General features: G+C 40.2%; 1 protein-coding gene across 9 annotated transcripts in view; it reads left to right on the forward strand.

Annotated features, from left to right (window-relative positions):
- EPHA7 (EPH receptor A7) overlaps positions 1-19,179 on the forward strand; it is a 217,069-nt gene that overhangs the window by 40,491 nt on the left and 157,399 nt on the right. For all 9 annotated transcript variants that reach the window (XM_063329956.1, XM_063329951.1, XM_063329954.1 and 6 more), the window contains exon 4: positions 18,955-19,110. In XM_063329956.1, coding sequence (XP_063186026.1) covers positions 18,955-19,110 — 156 coding nt within the window. The remainder of the gene's footprint in view (positions 1-18,954; positions 19,111-19,179) is intronic.

Consider the following 19,179-nt stretch of genomic DNA (forward strand, 5'->3'; position numbering starts at 1 on the left):
TAATGCAGCAAATTTCCAGCTAACATTTGCATTCATATCAAATTAATTTTCATCATCTTCCACATAAATGTCATCATAGCCTAATACAGTCATAAACAACTTAACTTCACCAGTCTCTTATTTTGAATTTAGATAACTAGTTACAGTACACTAGTTCTCTACTCAATGGCTCAGATATGCCAACCTCAGCTTGATATCTCCTTCCCTGTAGGCATACATTACTCATTTCAGTTCAGTCACTGAGACTTTGTGTGGCAAGCTATAAAAAGCTCTACAACGCTATGTATATGGATCTATTTGGTACTTGATAGAGGCAGGTCCGATAGAGAACTATGAATAATCTACTCTTCTCATTTCTCATCGCTACCCACCTATCAAAGGATGCTAGATAAACTGCTTGCATATGAAAACAGGAGATATTTTATGAGGCTATGCAGTTGGGTGCCATTTGAGGATTACTGGTAATTTTTATGACTGAATGCTTTATATGTTGGCATGTCAGGATAAGTAACTGAGAGCAGGATTTATTTTGAAGCTGTCGCCTGGAGAGCCATTCCATTGGCCATTTGCAAGAGCCTGGGATTGGGTTCATAAACATTGTTTGTCTGGTCTTGTTTGAGGTGGTGTGTATATAGTATGCAAGACATCTGTGTGGGCTGGCAGACGTGATACAGGAGTCACAGAAGACCTGTACCCCTTTGGACCATTAGGTGGGGACCTGACAGGATAGCCTTTCTCAGGCTGGACTAGGCAATTGCATTTAGGCAGCTCAGAACTGAGTCCTGAGTCTCCATAGACTCCAATGAGAGCTTAGCTACTCATTACACATGCAAGAACTTCAGTGACACTGAAATTTAGGTGTTGTAATCTTGGGAGAAATCACATCCTGAATATTAAATCTGTGGCCCATTGTCAGCTAGGCAGCGGAGATCAGGGGATTAATTTGGACGACTTCTCTAATAATATTCCTGCTCTGTATCACATTGCTGCAGTTTCTGTAGATGTTTCCCTCCCTATAGCCCCTTTTTCCTGCTGAAGTCCTCATGGCAGACTCAGGATGCCCAGATCCCAATCTGACTTTGTATTTGAATCCAGTGTCAGAGTTGGCCAACCTTTTTCTTTTGTGTAGCTTTCCTGTCACTGTCTCAGAGGGGACCCATTTGAGATCAGTAGGTCTGTTGGACTAGTGTGCTTGCTGGTGATAAGGAGCTGGGTTGTGTAATGGAAATTCGTCTGGCTGAGCAATTAGAAAACTTGGGAAGAGAAGGGGGGGAACTGACCCTGACTAAGGACTGCATGCCTGTTTTGTTTTCCATTGCTCAGCCCCATTCCTTGACTCCTAGTGGACTTCCACAGCCACTCTACTCTGAATTTGTTCCATCTTTGTTTTTCTTATAAAATTAACTTTAGTTAAAGTTTAAATATATTTGTGTTTTTATCATTCAGAAAAAACATTAATATTTAATGCAGAAAATTGCAAGAATGGGGAAAAAAGGACAGTGGTACTAGGAGACCAGTATTCTTTTGGGTAGTGTAGCAGAACTGAAGAGGGAAATGTATTAGAGCCCAGGGAGATATTAGGGAATGCTTTCTATCAGTGACAATACCTGCTGTCCCCTGGGCTATTGCCATGACTTTCACGCCTTCTTGAGATATGTTTTATTTCTTCCTTGGCAGTCCATCCTTTTGAGAATGAATGAATGATTTTTGAATAGACCTGCCTAATTGAAAGCTTTAAATTCCACCCTAAGTGGAAAACTGAATTCTGCCATGGGCTGTGAGGGCAATTCCCTAACATGGAGAGAGTATTTCTTCTGGGAACTGCCTAATTGAAAGCCTTAAATTCCACCCTAAGTGGAAAACTGAATTGTACCATGGGCTGTGAGGGCACTTCCCTAACATGAAGAGAATTTCTTCTGGGAGCTGCATACATGTTATGTAAGGACAAACTGGTTCCCATTGCCTGTTACTGAACTTTATATAAATCTGCTTTTTCTCCCCCTGCTTCTGTAAACCAGCTTTTATTATCTTTGTTTTTCTTTTTTTTTCCTGTTTTCTTTTTTTTTTTTTGTTTGTGACTATAACAACTTGCTGCCTTCATTATTTCTGTTTCAGAGTCTTGCTCTTTTTCAAAGAATTGTGTAGTTTCTTGAGCACTGAGGAACCAGCATCTATAAATTTGTCTTTCTAACAAGCTACACAGAGCCTCTTTGAAGAATTACTTGCACAGAAAAAAAATCATTTGAGTTGCAAATTGTTCAAAATTAGGACGCTGAGTCAGTTCTACGTGTGTTAGATAATTTATGTACTGATTTGTCAATCAAAGCCAACAATTAAAGCTTCTCCAAATGAAGAATTCATGTTTTCCCCTTGTGATAGTGTCACTAGCAAGGAGCATGGAACAATAGGAGTGAATCTGCAAAGCAAAATAGTTAGTCCTGAGGGCTTGATGTCCATACTAAATACATTTTTGGGGGGTTTATTTGGAGTAGGCCTAATCTGATCCAATTGTGGTTGGAGTGTGTTAGTTTCACTCTTCAAGCACATCTTATGGTTATTTTCCTCTGAAAGCAAACCAGTTCACGTGCTCTGAGATGACTCTGATGTGAAGCAAAACATGGTAAGCAGGGATGACTGGGAAATCACTTAAAAAGTGCACTCTGGATCCAAACAAAGTGCTAATGGGGATGCATTCATGTTATATTAGCATTCTTTCTATTCCCTCTCAGTTTTTAAAAGTTGAAACACAAGACACAAATACATAACAATAATGAAAAACACAAATAGGAATTCTAGGTTTGAAAATCCTTACAAGTTTTGTGAATGCCTTGGAGTATCGTTATTCTTGGAATAACCTGACAGCCAGCCAGATACAATGGGGATTGTTCACGTGTCTATGCTGTAGTCTCTGCTGTGACATACCCAAGCTGCTATGAAGTCAGTGACACCTGCACATAGCCCCTGCAATGGTTGGTGTTTGGAATGTGCTATTTACTCAGCTTCTTGGGCTTTTCAAAGCCACACAAGAGTAGTTTTCTGCTGTTTCTGCTGTGGCATTACTGTCAGCATTACACAGGTTCAGTGTTGGTGTGGCTGTACGTGTGCAAGCTACGGCTATGTAAGGAATTGTGTGGAAACAGGCACTATATATACTTTCTCAAAAGAAATAAAACTTGCTTTAACATTCAGGTGAATAGTCACTTGGATGAACTCTGGTAGTTTATGAAAATAATTTGATAGATTCATGAAAGAAAAGTCTGTCAGGGGATATTAAGCAAAGAGATGGAGATGGTTGATAGTTCACGATTGCTAGTGCCTGGTTGTTGGATGCAGGTCCCCTCTGCCTCTGCCCCGCTCTTTCTTTCCTTCTGTAAGCACCTGGCACAGGTCATGGCCAGAAACAAGCCAGTGGTCTAGGTGGACCTTTGATCATCCTCATTTGCCTTGTCTTTATTGCATGATTCAGGTCATCCATAGTCCAAGACACCCGTTACTTTGGTGGGTTTGGATCAAGCCCTCAGGGCTGTAATTGCTCAGATGAGTAATGGCACTGAGTTTTTGGAAATTTGCAGAGAACTATGATTGCACACAGTTCCAGTGAACCTGGGCATTGTACGTGCACAGAGCTATTCACTTAGGAAGTTTAAAGGATTAAATGTAATAGTAGTGTACACTGAAACAGAAAGTGTGATAATCTTAGCTAAAGAGCTTGATTAGATGGCAGAAGCAGCACAGAAGTTCACAGCACTTTCAGTGAAAAAATCTTTTGTATGGTTAGTTGAATATCCTTTTGTATTTTCCAGCAAAAAGGAAGTTCAACATTTTAAGATTACTCCATGCTGGCTCCATAAAGCTTCCTTGGGTATCTAGCTCCTTTGTTTTGCAGTGGGGTTTAATCATTTGCAGAAAATGCTTGTTATATCATACGCTCTTCAACCATGCACGTTATCCCTTAATTATATACGACTAAGCCCCTCTTGACTATAAGACATGTTGTTTGTTCAAACGCACTTACAAATCCATTTTCTTATCAGTTCTTTGCTGAACATTTACACAACGGGGTACTGTTTAAATATGAAAATAAACCTTTTTTAAAAAAATTGTTTGACCCACCCACCTGGCCTCCATCTGTGATTGTTCTGTCTCTGCAATCTGTTGTCTGCTTTTCCTCAGCGTGTCCTTTATCTTTTTGGATGGCTGCTATCTTTGAGCGGCTTTATTGCCCCTCCCTATTTTCTCTGTGCTTAGTAGAAAGTGACATTTCCAAATCATAAGGATCAGCCAGGCAGATTTGATACGCTCACTGTTATAAGACACACTTCTGCTCAGAGTATGCAATTAGTAAAGACAACTTCATTTCACAGTATCACAACTCATGCTGTACTATTTGGAATTAAAGCATTGTGTGAATCTGGGAAGTTTTCTCATAAAAACTTGTAGCAGATAAATCTGTCAGAGTTAGCATGTTTTTTCTTACCACAGACATACTGAAGCAAACCCAGAAAAAAGTTTCTTCATGTTTTATTCCAGTTCAGTTTCGTATCAGTGAATTACTACGGTAATGCTTTTCCTTTATATATATTTTTTTTTTTCGTTAAAGGGGAGCTGTGTGTTTGTAATCTCTTAATAAATAGATACTCTAATCTTTAGATAAAGAGGTTAAATCCATTTTTATTTTGAAAGATTATAGCTAAATACTTACACAGACAGTTTAATTTTCCAGTCTACGCACTGATAAAAATTTTGTAGGCTTTAGTGAACCTGGAAGGGAATCCCTTCTTAAAGAAATCAGAGTGTATTCTTTTTTTTTTTGTTTTCCGGAAGTACTTATATTTCTTCCCATTCTAAGCCAAATGTAACTATGGAGAACAGTTGCTTTTTTGCATTAAAGTTCATCCAAAAGCACTGCAATGGATTGATAGGCATGAGCATATTTTTCTAAGTAGGACAACCAACATTAAATGTAGGAATATCTGAGACTAATAACTATAGTTATTTTTAAGTTCTGTAGCAATGTTGTGTAGAAGTGGAGTAATTTCTCTCTTGTGGGATTTTAGAAGCCAGTCTTTTGTTTGGGTGTATTTGCCTGCTGTATAATGATGGCCTTGAGGAATGTGTTACAGAAACCCGTGAAAAATTTCTTCTGGATTAAGGCCTGGAATGGTAATGGTAGGTCATTGTCCAAAGGAAACAAAATGTGTTATTAAGTTATTTTAATTTCATTTCAATTGGAAAGCTTATAGAGATGCCTGCTTCTGTTCTATTTTATGAGTAAGCCCTCCAGATTTATTTCTTGCCAGCCAATTATTAAGCACCATTGCAGTTAAATTAAATTAAATATCCACATCAAGTTGATTGCCTCAAAGCTTCAGGAAGCCTACAGCAACAGATCCATTTGCACCACTTTACAGAGAACTTTGTCCTTGAACCATATGACACCCATCCACAAGAAGGGCCGGAAGGAGGATCCGGGGAACTACAGGCCAGTCAGTCTGACCTCGGTGCCTGGGAAGGTCATGGAACAGATCCTCCTCGGTGCCATTACACGGCACATGCAGGAGAACAGGGTGATCAGGCCCAGTCAGCATGGGTTTGTGAAGGGCAGGTCATGCCTATCAAACCTAATATCCTTCTATGATAAGGTGACCCACTTAGTGGATGAGGGAAAAGCTGTGGATGTTATCTACTTGGATTTTTGCAAAGCTTTTGACACTGTTTCCCACAGCATTCTCCTGGAGAAACTGGCTGCTCATGGCCTGGACAGGTGTACCCTCCGCTGGGTAAAAAACTGGCTGGATGGCCGTGCCCAGAGAGTGGTGGTAAATGGAGTTAAATCCAGTTGGTGTCCAGTCACAAGTGGTGTCCCCCAGGGTTCGGTGCTGGGGCCGGTTCTCTTTAATATCTTTATCAATGATCTGGATGAAGGGATTGAATGCACCCTCAGTAAGTTCGCAGATGACACTAAACTGGGCGGGCGTGTTGATCTGCTTGAGGGGAGGTTGGCTCTGCAGAGGGATCTGGACAGGCTGGACCGATGGGCTGAGACCAATGGTATGAGGTTCAACAAGGCCAAGTGCCGGGTCCTGCACTTGGGTCACAATAACCCCATGCAGCGCTACAGGATTGGGGCAGAATGGCTTGAAAGCAGCTCGACAGAAAAGGACTTGGGAGTGTTGGTTGACAGCCGGCTGAATATGAGCCAGCAGTGTGCCCAGGTGGCCAAGAAGGCCAACAGCATCCTAGCCTGTATCAGGAATAGTGTGGTGAGCCGGACTAGGGAAGTGATCATCCCCCTGTACTCGGCACTGGTGAGGCCCCACCTCGAGTACTGCCTTCAGTTTTGGGCCCCTCGCTACAAGAGGGACATTGAGGTGTTGGAGCGTGTCCAGAGAAGGGCTACAAAGCTGGTGAGGGGTCTGGAGGACAAACCTTATGAAGAACGACTGAGGGAGCTGGGGTTGTTCAGCCTGGAAAAGAGGAGGCTGAGGGGAGACCTTATCACCCTCTACAACTACCTGAAAGGAGGTTGTAGAGAGATGGGGGCTGACCTCTTGTCCCTGGTGACAAGTGATAGGACGAGGGGAAACGGGTTCAAGTTATGTCAGGGGAGGTTTAGATTAGATATTAGGAGACATTTTTTCACTGAAAGGGTTATTAAACATTGGAATAGGCTGCCCAGGGAGGTGGTGGATTCACCATCTCTGGAGGTGTTTAAAAAAAGGGTAGATGGGGCACTGAGGGACATGGTTTAGAAGTGGCTCTTGTCAGGGTAGGCTAAAGGTTGGACTCGATGATCTTAAAGGTCCCTTCCAACCTCAACAATTCCATGATTCTATGATTCTATTTAAGACTCCCCCAAAAGATCTCCCTTATTTCACAGGGGACAAAACGATTTCATGAAAGGACTTCAGATTATCTGAGTCCTTAATAGGAAACTCTCCCATTATATTTGTACCTGGACAGTTGCTGTAAGGCAGGATTTTGGGGCATCAGAAGGGAGTAATCTGTGTGAAGAGGGAATCTAAGGCATAAAGATAGACAGAACGAGTAAACCTAGTACTGTTCTCTCCACAGAAGTAAAAGAAGCTACTCAAGTTATATTTTTACTAACTTTACATTTTATTAATGCATTGATTAAGCATTGCTGATGAAAGAAGTGGTTCCACTGTTTCTCAGCCCCCTGCTCCTGTACTGTATCTTGGCAGACATTTAGTGGCTGTAGATTGAACCGGATTGAGGAACCAAGAAAACTAACAGCACAAAGTTAGTTTTACAGTAGTATGTCAGAAGGTTTTGTAAATAAGGCTTTAATAACATGTGAATGATGGTGCCTGTATAGTGAAGTATTTTTTATGTCTTGCAGAAGTAAATTGCTGTTGGGGAACTCCTTTGTCAGTGTAGGTGCATCTACATTGTGTTTTGGACATCAGTGTTGAGCCTTTGAGCCAAACCAAACTGGCTGAGTGTCCAGGCTTTTAGAGACAAGTGTTAGGTGAACTTCATGGCATCTTGGGAAGGAAAACTTGACCTGGCGTCCTCCAGCTGGCCTGAGCCAACACTGTCCCACCCATGCCTGCTCATGGTTGGGGTCAGGCGGGTAGGTCAACACATGGAGTCTCCTGGAAAGTCTCAGAGGGGCAGATCTCAGGCTGTAGGCAGCCTGAGAAGTGCCTGGCTGAATGCATTTGCTCTTCCTGTGGTAGCATAACCCGTCTGTCCCCCACAGCCATGGGACTTGTCCGTTGAGGAGCTGCTCTGAAGGATGAGGGGGAAGTTGGAAACTTCAATCTCTGCATACCTAGATCTCTTTGTCTGGCAGATATGGCTGACATGTCTATGATAGACTGAAACTTACTCGTATTTCCACTCTCTCTCTGATGATAATTTAGAAGTAACTCCATCAGAAAAGCTATCACTTGTCTTCCCTTCACCAGTTCATGTTCTTTTCCTGAAATTTTATTGGTGTTGCCCCCAGGAAGGGAAAAAAGGGGCAGCCAGGGAGTGAGAGGGTTTTTTTCAGATATTTGGAAGCTGCTTTTATGGGGTTTGGTGAAAACTACAGTGATTTCATGATCAGAGGACTCTGACAGCCAAACTGGCAAGATTACGACTGTTCATTTGGCAAGGGAGACTAAAGCCTTTGGGGGACTTAATAGCCATTAGAGATGCTCATGTCAGGGGACATGTCCACTGCTCCGTGTAAAAGGTCATCGTCTCATAGTTGTGTTGTAGCGGTGCTGTGTAGTGAGGTTGCTATTTAGAGTGAGATGGTCTTTTTTTAGTTTGTTTGCTTTGAGGTAATGAGGCTAAAAGATTCTAAAATAATGGAGTTGCTTAAAAAAATCAGTAAAAGATAACAGGTCCTACCTAGTAGCCAGTACTTCCAGGTTCCACTGTACATTTCTACCTTTAATATCCTAGTATCATTTAGGTTGGAAAAGACCTTTAAAATCATACAGTCAAAGCGTACACCTAACACTACCAAGTCCACCACTAAACCATGTCCCTGAACACCGCGTCTTTTAAATACCTCCAGGGATGGTGACTCAACCACTTCACTGGGCAGTCTGTTCCAATGCTTGACAACCCTATTGGTGAAGAAATTTTTCCTAATATCCAATCTAAACCTCCCCCAGTGCAACTTGAGGCCATTTCCTCTTGTCCTACTTCTTGTTACTTGGGAGAAGAGACTGACACCCACCTCGCTACAGCCTCCTTTCAGGCAAGAGTGATACTACCTTCAGGTAGAGGGTGATAAGGTCTCCCCTCAGCCTCCTTTTCTTCAGACGGAACAACTCCAGTTCCCTCAGCCGCTCCTCATAAGGCTTGTGCTCTAGACCCTTCACTAGCTTCATTGCTTTGCTTCATATGCATCAACAGCGCCGTTTTTCCTTTGGACACACTCCAGCACCTCAATGTCTTATAGCGAGGGGCCCAAAATTGAATACAGTATTGGCAGTGAAAGATTTTGTTCATTAAACCCAAAGGCCTTTGCTACATTGGAAGGTCAGGTAGGCAGACCATGGGAATCTCATTGGCTTTAAATTCAAAGATATTTGTTCAAATTATTTTTATATTTTCCAAATGATTTATCAGTGATTGGATTTTACAGTATTTTTATTTAGAAAACAAGTACACCCACAATACATCACACCCACACCCACCCTCCCCCACGAATTAAGTTATTTTCATTACTGCTTGAAGCCTTTTTTTAAGTATTCTGCTCTTTGTAGAAAATAAAAGGAAACCTTCCGTAAGACATGTTGGCAATCACAAAGCCCGAATACGCATTAAACACCGCAAAGGGTTCATTTGTGTATGGACAGACAAGGTAAGGCTGTACAGAACCCGTATGAGGTCACAGGAGTTGAGTCTCAGCATTGCCACTGTCCACGTCCCGACTGAACTCGGCAAGCTCTGTTGACTATTTAAGTGGCAACACTGTAGAAAGTAAGCTAACTACATTGTAGACTATACAGAATTTTTTGGTGCTTCATTGAGCTACGCCCCAAGAATAGGGAAGCAAAGAAGTTAAAGAAAAAGCTCATGGAAACAATCTATTGTATTAATTTCATTACCAGTATTTATTTCTTTTCTTGTGGCTGTTAGAGTTGAATTTTGTACAAGTTAAAAAAAGAAAATGACAAAACAAAACCAAACCAAAAAAATCCTCAAAGACATTAATACAGGAATGAGACAAATTTAGCATAAATTTTTCATACATCTGTTTAGAAAAAATAGCACCACTTACACTGTAGTTTGCATAGGCAATTTCTTTTCATTGCAGTAATGTCTGTTGTCTGCTGATGCATCTAAGGGGTGTGTTATTCCGCTTAATTAAAGTCATACAACTTTCCTATAAGAACATTACAACTTCCGTAACATAAATGAGTTGGTGGTCTCAGATTTGCTGAATTCTTAGTCACTGTAGTTTTAACAGATTTTTTAGTAAAAATTAAAAGTTCATAATTAAGTATTATCAAGTCAATAAAAGAGGAAAAAAAAACCAAACCAAACCAAAACAAAAACCAAACCCCAAAGATGCAGAAGCTATGAGCAAATCAAATGCATTTTTCCATTAATTCTCTGACTGGTTGAGAACCTTCTGAAGAAGACAGATAAAATTCCTACTGCTGACAAAACTGCAGGCATGGATTCATTTTTATTTTTTTTTGTCATGAGCCTACACCATGTCCTGCAAAGTGTGGAGCGCTTGCTCCCAATCTGGCTAATCAGTGAAGCTGTCATTCAACTCTGCACAGAAGGTACTCGAGCACCTTGCAAACCTAATCTTGAGGGAAGGGCATGGTGAAAGGAAAAAGAAAAGAAGAAAAAAAGGCAAAGAATGAACAGGAAAGCCAGAAAGCCGGAATATCTTTTCTCCTTTCATTTCTCTAACTGATCTTTCACTTTTGAACTCTGTTCAGTAACGGAGTTGCATCTGTCTGCATTTTTATGTCTTTGTATCTCTCACATGTTAATTTCTCCCAAATTTTCATGATGGCTTTATATTTGTGGTTCCCAAGAAGGTTAATGAGAGGCACGTGCCCGAGTTCTCGCAGATTCTGAAAATGTAGAGAAACATTATGTCATAGCCTCAATGCACAACTTTTAACTCACACAGTTAATTAATTCTGCTCAGACTATGCTAGAGTTTCTTTAATTGCCATTTAAATGAAGTCTTTTATGTACTTATTGAGAATCACTAGATTCAAAGTAATTTTGCGGTTATGGTATAGTGACATTGGGTATTCTTTGATTTGTGGGATGTGTTCTTCAACCTGATTACCTTGTCCTTGTGTATAAATTAGCCAGGAAAACACTAAAATATTTCTTTGTGCCTATGTGCCTATGTTTCTTTGCAACTAGATAAGTTAAAAGGGCACATGTGATTACATACTTAGGTTGGTTTCTTGTTTTTGTTTTTTTTTTTTTTTGGAGGGGAGCAGTTTAAGCAGATTTGTAGAGAGGTAAAAGTTTCACTTCATGCAGTGGAAAAATCAGAATAAGTTACTATTACTTAGCAAGCAGTCTATTTCTGGATCTCTATTTGTGTGAACAGCAGTATGTGAACAACTCTCCAAAGACATTAGCAGGACTTTGGACAACAAGGGCATATTAGGCTTAGGAAATGAATACGAGGTCTGAGAGATTCCTGACAGGCAACAGCAAACATTGGGTGGATGATGTTATGCAGCCACGGGACAGCCCTATTTAGATATGTCATTCACACTATAGTTGAGGCACCATTAAGAGTCATGAGTTTACTCTGGCTAAACCATACAACATAATTCCTTGGTTGAAACATGAATAATCTTTAGATGCTATTGCAGTTTAAAAATCAAGCTAAAATAAACATCTTTTTCAGCTAGACATTTATCATTGCAAAGTAGTTAGACAAATAAAATACTTCAGTCTAAGCCCCTTATAAAACAATATATATTAGGTGCCAGAGAAGGCATAACAGATGCCATCTCTCACTATAAAAGTAATTTACAGTTTCAAACATAGTCATGACTTGAACATACACAAATTATTGGAAAAGGGGATCAGAGGTTATAAAGTCTCCTTTTGTTACTGGATTTCTTATGTCTAATATTTCACATTGAAATCTACATTTGGGAATTATTTTATAATGGTCTGCTTTCAGTTTATCTAAACTTCAGATACGTTGGCTAAAAAGTGGCTATGGATGACGTGATCTACCAGCCAAGTATCTTGTAAGAGAAAAATGCCCCCCAAATTATTTTCAAAATTTTACTTTGGATACTGTGGAGGATTAAACATTTTGTATTTCTGGTGTCTCCCATGCCAAATTGTCATATGTTTGTAGCAGGTTAATACAGAAGGGGGTTGACAAATCTTGCTATAATCACTACCCCATGTTGTTTTCATCCTCCTTGTGTGCTGCTCATTTTCATTGTGAAAAACCCTAATGTATCAGTGACAGGAGGTCTGGATTTGTGGCCGACTGTTATAATTACTCCCACTGAGGCATTGTCAATGGGATTAAAATAAAGATTCTGGACCTGTCCATCGTAGATGAGGTCAGCAACACTAGCAGTGGGAGTACTGTTTCTGCAAGCTGTGCTTTCAGTCCTGACTTATGGAACCGTAGACATTAATATGAAGAAAGTATTTGAAAGCTCCAGTAGAGAAAGACCAGCCTTTTTTCTGTATTAGCTAAAATATCCATCTGTAATAAATAATCTAACAGCATCCATCTATGTCCTGACCATACATATATGTATGTTAATTTTCAAATGTATCAGAGCCCCAGAGAGTTTCAATTACAGAACAATCCATTTTGCATCTTATAATTAATAAAGTCTTTGCAGCTGCATAACTTCATCCAGGAAACATCTGCACAAACTCCTTGTGTGCACATAATTTCTGTGAAAAGCAGGTTAGCTGAATTGTCTTTAATGGTTACAGGCTTGGGGAGGGTAGAAAGGTAGGGAGTTGATTAAGATAACACAAAACAAGTCACAAGAATGGAGGCTTATTTCCACAAAGATACACAACAAATTCTAGCCACTGCCTGTATGAAAAAATACAATGTATAGGATCACTTTAACATATAGTCAACTTACTTTATTCATGTGAAGAGGAGGGAGGAACCCGGGGAAAACCTGAGCTCTCCCGAGGTGGGCAGTCATTTTGCTGTGGCTCTCAGTGGGTCCAGGCTGTTACCCCAGGTTGGTAAGTAATATGCTGTTGTTGAAACTCTGTGTTTATTCCTTTGCCATCCTTTGACACCGACTTTGAAAAAGTATCAGTTTTTAAACATTAATTTCATCTTCTTCAGCGTGCACGAAACTATGGCATGAACACCACTAAAACTTACTCATGGCGATAAACTCAGGGAAAGGGGAGCAAACCAGAATAAACAGACAAGCTCTCTTTCCCTGCTGGCACAGTATGTCATCTTTATTTTTCTCCCCTCACACCAGTCTACTTCTTATAATGGGATCAAACAGTAATTAGTGCAGTCACCTCCTTGCAACTCATTATGTTTCGTTATTTTCATATAAACTGAAAAATTATTATCAAAAGCCATGTTCAATCAAGTGTCTAACATGCTGAAACAATTGCGTGCCCTTTCAGATTTAAGCTGATATGCCACCTAGAAGCCTTGCGCTTCTACAAATGGAGATTTCTTTCTTAAATTTGTTTGTATTATTGTAGTAGCAAATAATTTTCTTGATTAATGTGTCACTGCCCTACGACTGTTTACTCTTTCTCCTTTGGTTATATAAACATCGGTTGTTACACATGTCACTCATAGCCCTTACCGTATTTCCATCATCCCTCCCAGCTTAAGTTCCCTAGCTCTCCTAGAAGCAAAATGAATCTCCATAGTGTTTATAGTGAAAAGGTTACATAAAATTGAACAATACTTAACACGTCCCTTTTTTCCTTTTTCCTGTCCCACAAGTGGGACTCCAGGCTGCTGTTTGCTGCTCTCTACATCTGCCTCCGTTCCCCCTTCCAGAGTTTCTTGGATTTTTTTTTTGTTATAAATATGAAAAGAAAAATATACATTATTTGATCTCTACCAGGCCACTAAGGCACGTGATGAGCTCACAGCAGAGAAGCTGCTATTTTTCTATATAAGCTGCAGTCAGCATCTCTAGTTACAACAGCTAATGCCTTGTTGTGCCACAGATGTGGCATCATAGTTCTTAGTAGTGTGTGTTAATTCCTCAGTATTTACTTGTGGCTTTGCAATATTCCATTATTTGCAGTATTTCTGTAGGCCCTTAAGTGATACCAAACACACTGGCTCAAAATGTTTGCGATTGCACTGACTGCAGTGGCATGTGCTGAACGTGTATTCAAGCGAGTACCACGCACTGACGCCACAACCTTGCCCAGTCGTGTACCAGACCCTACTGTCACGATACGTCCTTGTCACGGCTGAGTGCTGCTGGAGGTACAAGAAGGAAGCAACGTTGTCCAAGCCAAGAAAGACTTCTAGTGTCGTCTTCAGCGGGGTCTTTCATCGTATACAGACAGAATAGTGTAGGTCTTTATCTAGGCCTTGCAGGCAAGGAAGTTCAAAAATGAAACGACAATGCCTTGCTCAGTTTCAAGCCGCAGCTCCACGGTGTAAGAAGGCTCTCTCATCCAAGGGCCGTTCACATCATCTTTATATTTCACGGTGGAACTCTGCCAGCTTCCCAACAAGAGAAACCTCTTTGCTTCACAGAGGAGGTGGGAAGATTTTCTGTGAGGAGCAGCCGTGGCTGTCGCAGACAAGTAAACAAACCCAAGGCGCTGGGTGGCCCTGGGGGAGTCACTGGTGGTCAGTCCCTGACAGAGGCTAAGATATTAAGCAAAGAATTGCGCCTTGGTTGAAGCAGAGCTTTCTTCTGTATTTATTGTTGATTTTGTAATATGTGGGGGAAAAATTAGTAACTAATTTTTGCATTATTTCAAGACTCGTTTAGGTTAGGCTGGTTGCTGTTTTTCTGTGTCTTTGTGCTGTCAGTAAAGTTGACTGTTCTTGGTTTGAAACCTTTTTCTGGAACGCATAAGACTGTGGAGCAGCTGTTTGAACAAAAATGGGAGCTTCATCTGGGTAGAGCTGTTCTATTAAATTAGCAGCTGTAAATGACACACCACAGTGAATGGAAGTAAATTTATTTTGTGCTGGCTTTCTTCCCTTTCCCTCCCACTCCCCGTCTTTTCCAGTACCCCAGAAGCCCTTCAGAAGCAAAAGTACTCCTGGGTTTTAACTTGCTTGAGGAAGATAAAATGAGTTCACATTTTACTCAGATGAACAATAATGAGGATTATGGCTACAACATCAGAATGCTGCCTCGCCAGTTATACCCTCCTGCATATCTATCATCATTGCTTGAGTCCTGTACCTTGATTTACAGTATAGGCTCCCTTTATAGGGAAGAAGTGCTGCTGATGAGTGCTCTCCTGCACTAATGAATTGAGATATTAAAATGGATGTGATCAACTCAACAATTTGAGTTGCCTCAAGCTTTGCCATTAAATACTTCCGTGGAACAGTACCTGTATTTATCACCTTTAGATTTGCATGTACAGAGCTCCAAGTAACGTTTGCCTAATGTGTGTTGTTTTGTTTTTTTTTTTACAATTAACATCTTTTTAATGTTGCTTATGGAGGCAGTGGGGATTTTATACCACCTGTCCTTATAATCTTAAAAATATTACATGAAGAACTAAATTGGATCAAAATAGCTTGATTTAAAACAGTGTAGAGCAAAACAATGTATTTAAATTACTCGTAATATTAAAAAAAAAAATCACCATGGCAATTTGGCAAGATAGGACAAAAGGGAGGAAAAAAAGGAGTAAAAAAAATATTTTTGAATGGTTCTTTCCCACCTGAGATCCGTAATAGCTCACTGGCAAGTTATCACACCTTCATAAGTGGTCCGTCCAACACCCTGTCTTGGTAGAGTTGTCAGTTGTAAGTTTTTTGGCAAGGACAGTGATATATATTAAAAACAGAAAAAGATTCATAACTCCACAATTTTTAAGCAACAGAAGTATTCCACTGCTAGGCTGAAAAAACAAATTTTTATGACAAATTTAAATGTATGAAGAAAAATGGGAAAATAATTTGATTCCTCCAATGAGTACTTTCAATTATGATGCGTACTTTTGCCTACCCTCCTTTCTAAAGAACTATAAAGTTTTTAAAAATCCTTTTTAAAAGCACTATTTCATACTGTTAAAAATTTCAATGCTGGAGTATTCTGCCCTTTATATTTATGGGGTGTATGAGTTGAAAGGATGGTTATCAGATGTCGTCACAAGCCTCTTATTGGAAAAAAGGCTAATGGAATTGTAGCACGGTACAAGTGCCTGAACCTGCCGCCTGTGGTATGCTGTGCAGGAGAATAAATGGCTTTCAGTCATGTAAACTAGTCACAGACATTCAGATCCTTTGAACTCTAATAAGAAATGCAGACTTACTTTAAATAGTAAGTGACTGAGCATATAAATGTCTTGATCAAGTAATCAGAAAAAAAATGAAAAGGGGTTTTCTGTTTACGTTTTGTTATTTCTGTCTGAAATCTCTATTTTACTCTCTGCATCTTTGCTTTGTAATGTTCCCTGCTGAGAAGGACAGACTGGAAACACAGTAGGGATCTTTGCCTTTTAAGCTGCTCTTTGCTTTGCAGAGGGCTGTGTGCTGGAAGACCCGGTGTATTTGTCCAGTGTTTTGCTCAGTATGAGAGGAACATGACTATTTAAGAAAGACAGGAAACTATTATTTGGTAATTTTAGCCACATTTCAATTGAAAGTACTGAAAAAGCAGACAGAAGTTTAAATATATGTCGTAAGGTACACGCATACAAATTAGTTCAGCTTTAGTGCTCTTTGTCTTTGGTCCTGGAATTCTGAAACAATCTTGAATGAAGGTATAAAAAGATATTTCTGAGTTAAATTTGCCACAACTATGAATTTACAGGTCATGTTTATCTGAAGTTTTTGTCCAAAATTCTTTCTGTCTTCTTTTCTAAATAGCATATATAACAGTGACTGTATATAGAAGAATCAAACTATAGAATCAATATAGTAGAATCAAACTATAGCATGTTTTACAAGCAGGGCTAGATTTTCTTCTAATGCAAATTTGTGCCCCTTTGTCAAAGTCAAAGGATACATGCTTTGCCTACTAATTTTCTCTGCCAGGTAATTTAGCTTCCATCTACTGTTTTTTTCAGCACGACAAACTCTAAATGTTATGGCGATTTCTGTCCTTTAGGCATATTTTTCTTTTGAAAGTTAGTATGTTGATGCACAGTAACAGAGGGCCAGAATTTCCGATCATTTTATACTGGTATGATCCACTGTTGGTTTACCTAATTCATCAGCTTTAATCTACTGTTATCTTAAGTATTACCACCATTTTATTCTCTAGTTGCAGAAAATTCATCAGATTAATAAGAGTCATGTCGCTGTAGCTACACTGTAGGTCCAGTCCAACAGCTACTAAAGTCAGATGCTCTTCATTGACTTCAGTGTGATTTGCATAAAGCTCATTGTTTTCATGCTCTTTCCATCACTGCGGTACCAGACAACTGAAATAACTGTTCCAAATATCAGTGTCTTTGGATACTTTGCATTTCTGTTCTGAGAAAATATCCAAGCAAATATGAATATAACCAAAGTAAATTCTCTCTCTCTGAATTCAGAATGACTATTTAACTAGCTTTAATATTTTGATACCCAATACTAAGTTTCACTCTCTGACCCCTTTTCTTTGCATACAGGTGACGGCTTAAGAAGGTTAGACTGTCTGTTAGGGTTGGAAAAAGAGAATAAAATAGTGTGGTTGGAAAAGCCTCTGCTATATTAGAAAGTTCTGGAGGACTTTTATGTTCTATTTTTCATGTTGACAGTGTTTGTAAGTTTGCCCATAACCTCAGTGCTGAAATGGAGTCTTAATCTGTTTCCAATTTTAGCATTGTCTGATCCCCACTTCACAGAATCACCGAATCACAGAATGGTTCGGGTTGGAAGGGACCTTAAAGATCACCTAGTTCCAACCCCCCTGCCATGGGCAGGGACACCTCCCACTAGACCAGGCTGCTCAAAGCCCCATCCAGCCTGGCCTTGAACACCTCCAGGGATGGGGCATCCACAGCTTCCCTGGGCAACGTGTTCCAGTGCCTCACCACCCTCACGGGAAAGAATTTCTTCCTGATATCCAATCTAAATCTACCTTCTTTCAGTTTGAGGCCGTTATCCTGTGTCCTATCATAGAATCATAGAATCATTTATGTTGGAAAAGACCCTTGGGATCATCGAGTCCAACCATCAACTCCACTCTACAAAGTTCTCCCCTACACCATATCCCTTAACACCACATCTAAACGAGTCTTAAACACATTCAGGGATGGTGACTCCACCACCTCCCTGGGCAGCTTATTCCAGTGTCTGACCACTCTTTCTGTGAAGAATTTTTTCCTAATGTCATTACACTCCCCGATAAAGAGCCCCTCCCCATCCTTCCTGTAGGCCCCCTTTAGGTACGGGAAGGCCACTTCCCTCTTCCTTGTCCCCTACAGCTCTCATAGTTTATCCATTCTCAAGCTAGCTGCCTAGGTTGCAGTTCTCTGCTTGTAGGAACCATTATAGGTGTGCTTTACGGGTGTTTCTGCTTTGGGAACTGCCAGTAGCCGAGGGAAGTATTTCTAAACATCAGTTGGGGAACGCAACACAACACATTTTTTACCTAAGTGTGTTCAAAGCAGGCAAACCAAAGTATGAAATGTTCTTATAGGCATATTTCCAACTATCTACCTTTTAAATTTCCCTTGAAAGTTTCAGTAAATTCATTTCAGCCTAGTTGTGAAACTGGAAAAACCAACTGTGCAGCTAATGCTGTCTCCCCTCCTCCTCTTTCTGCTTGCTCCTACCAGTGTCGTCTGTCCAACAAGTGTTCACGCCTCATTCTTTCCTCAGGATCAGAGTTCACTGATGGGTTACAATTTCTTTGGGTTTTTCAGATCAGGGGAGTGTAACTTTTACTCTATTAATTCCAAATCAGCTAGTTCAGATAGCAGAAACACTTCAGTGGCCTTAGAGCAGAACTTCTCCAGACTGTTTTTCCCTTGTTTAGGCCCATTGCAGGCATCCAGCTGTTTCTCACCATTATTGTACTCTTCTTTGGTGAGAAACAGATGCTTGTTATATTTCTGTGGCCCTGTGTGTTAAAATATTGTGCTGCCAACTGCTGAGGTATTTGTAGTGCATGCTTGAACTCATAAAAATGCCACAAAATCATTAACAACATCAACTGAAGAAAAAGAAATTGTGAGCATAGTATCTTGCTCCAGCATAACAGAATGGGTAGTTTAGATGTTTACAGGAATGTGTACCTCATGTGACAGAGACAAAAAAGATCAGAATAGCAGTCAATGCAAATCTAAACCTTAATTTGTTTTGTTCTGCCTTAGCTTGTGGCCGTGGGTTCTACAAATCCTCCTCACAAGATCTGCAGTGCTCCCGCTGCCCTACTCACAGCTTCTCTGACAAGGAAGGATCTTCAAGATGCGATTGTGAAGATAGCTATTATAGAGCACCTTCTGATCCACCATATGTCGCATGCACAAGTGAGTCAGTCATGAATTTAATCGTAAAGGACGTTGCTTAACCAACCAGGTGCAGCCACTTGTAGCTGG

Source organism: Chroicocephalus ridibundus, chromosome 3, assembly GCF_963924245.1.
Source record: "Chroicocephalus ridibundus chromosome 3, bChrRid1.1, whole genome shotgun sequence".
Lineage (NCBI taxonomy): Eukaryota > Metazoa > Chordata > Aves > Charadriiformes > Laridae > Chroicocephalus > Chroicocephalus ridibundus.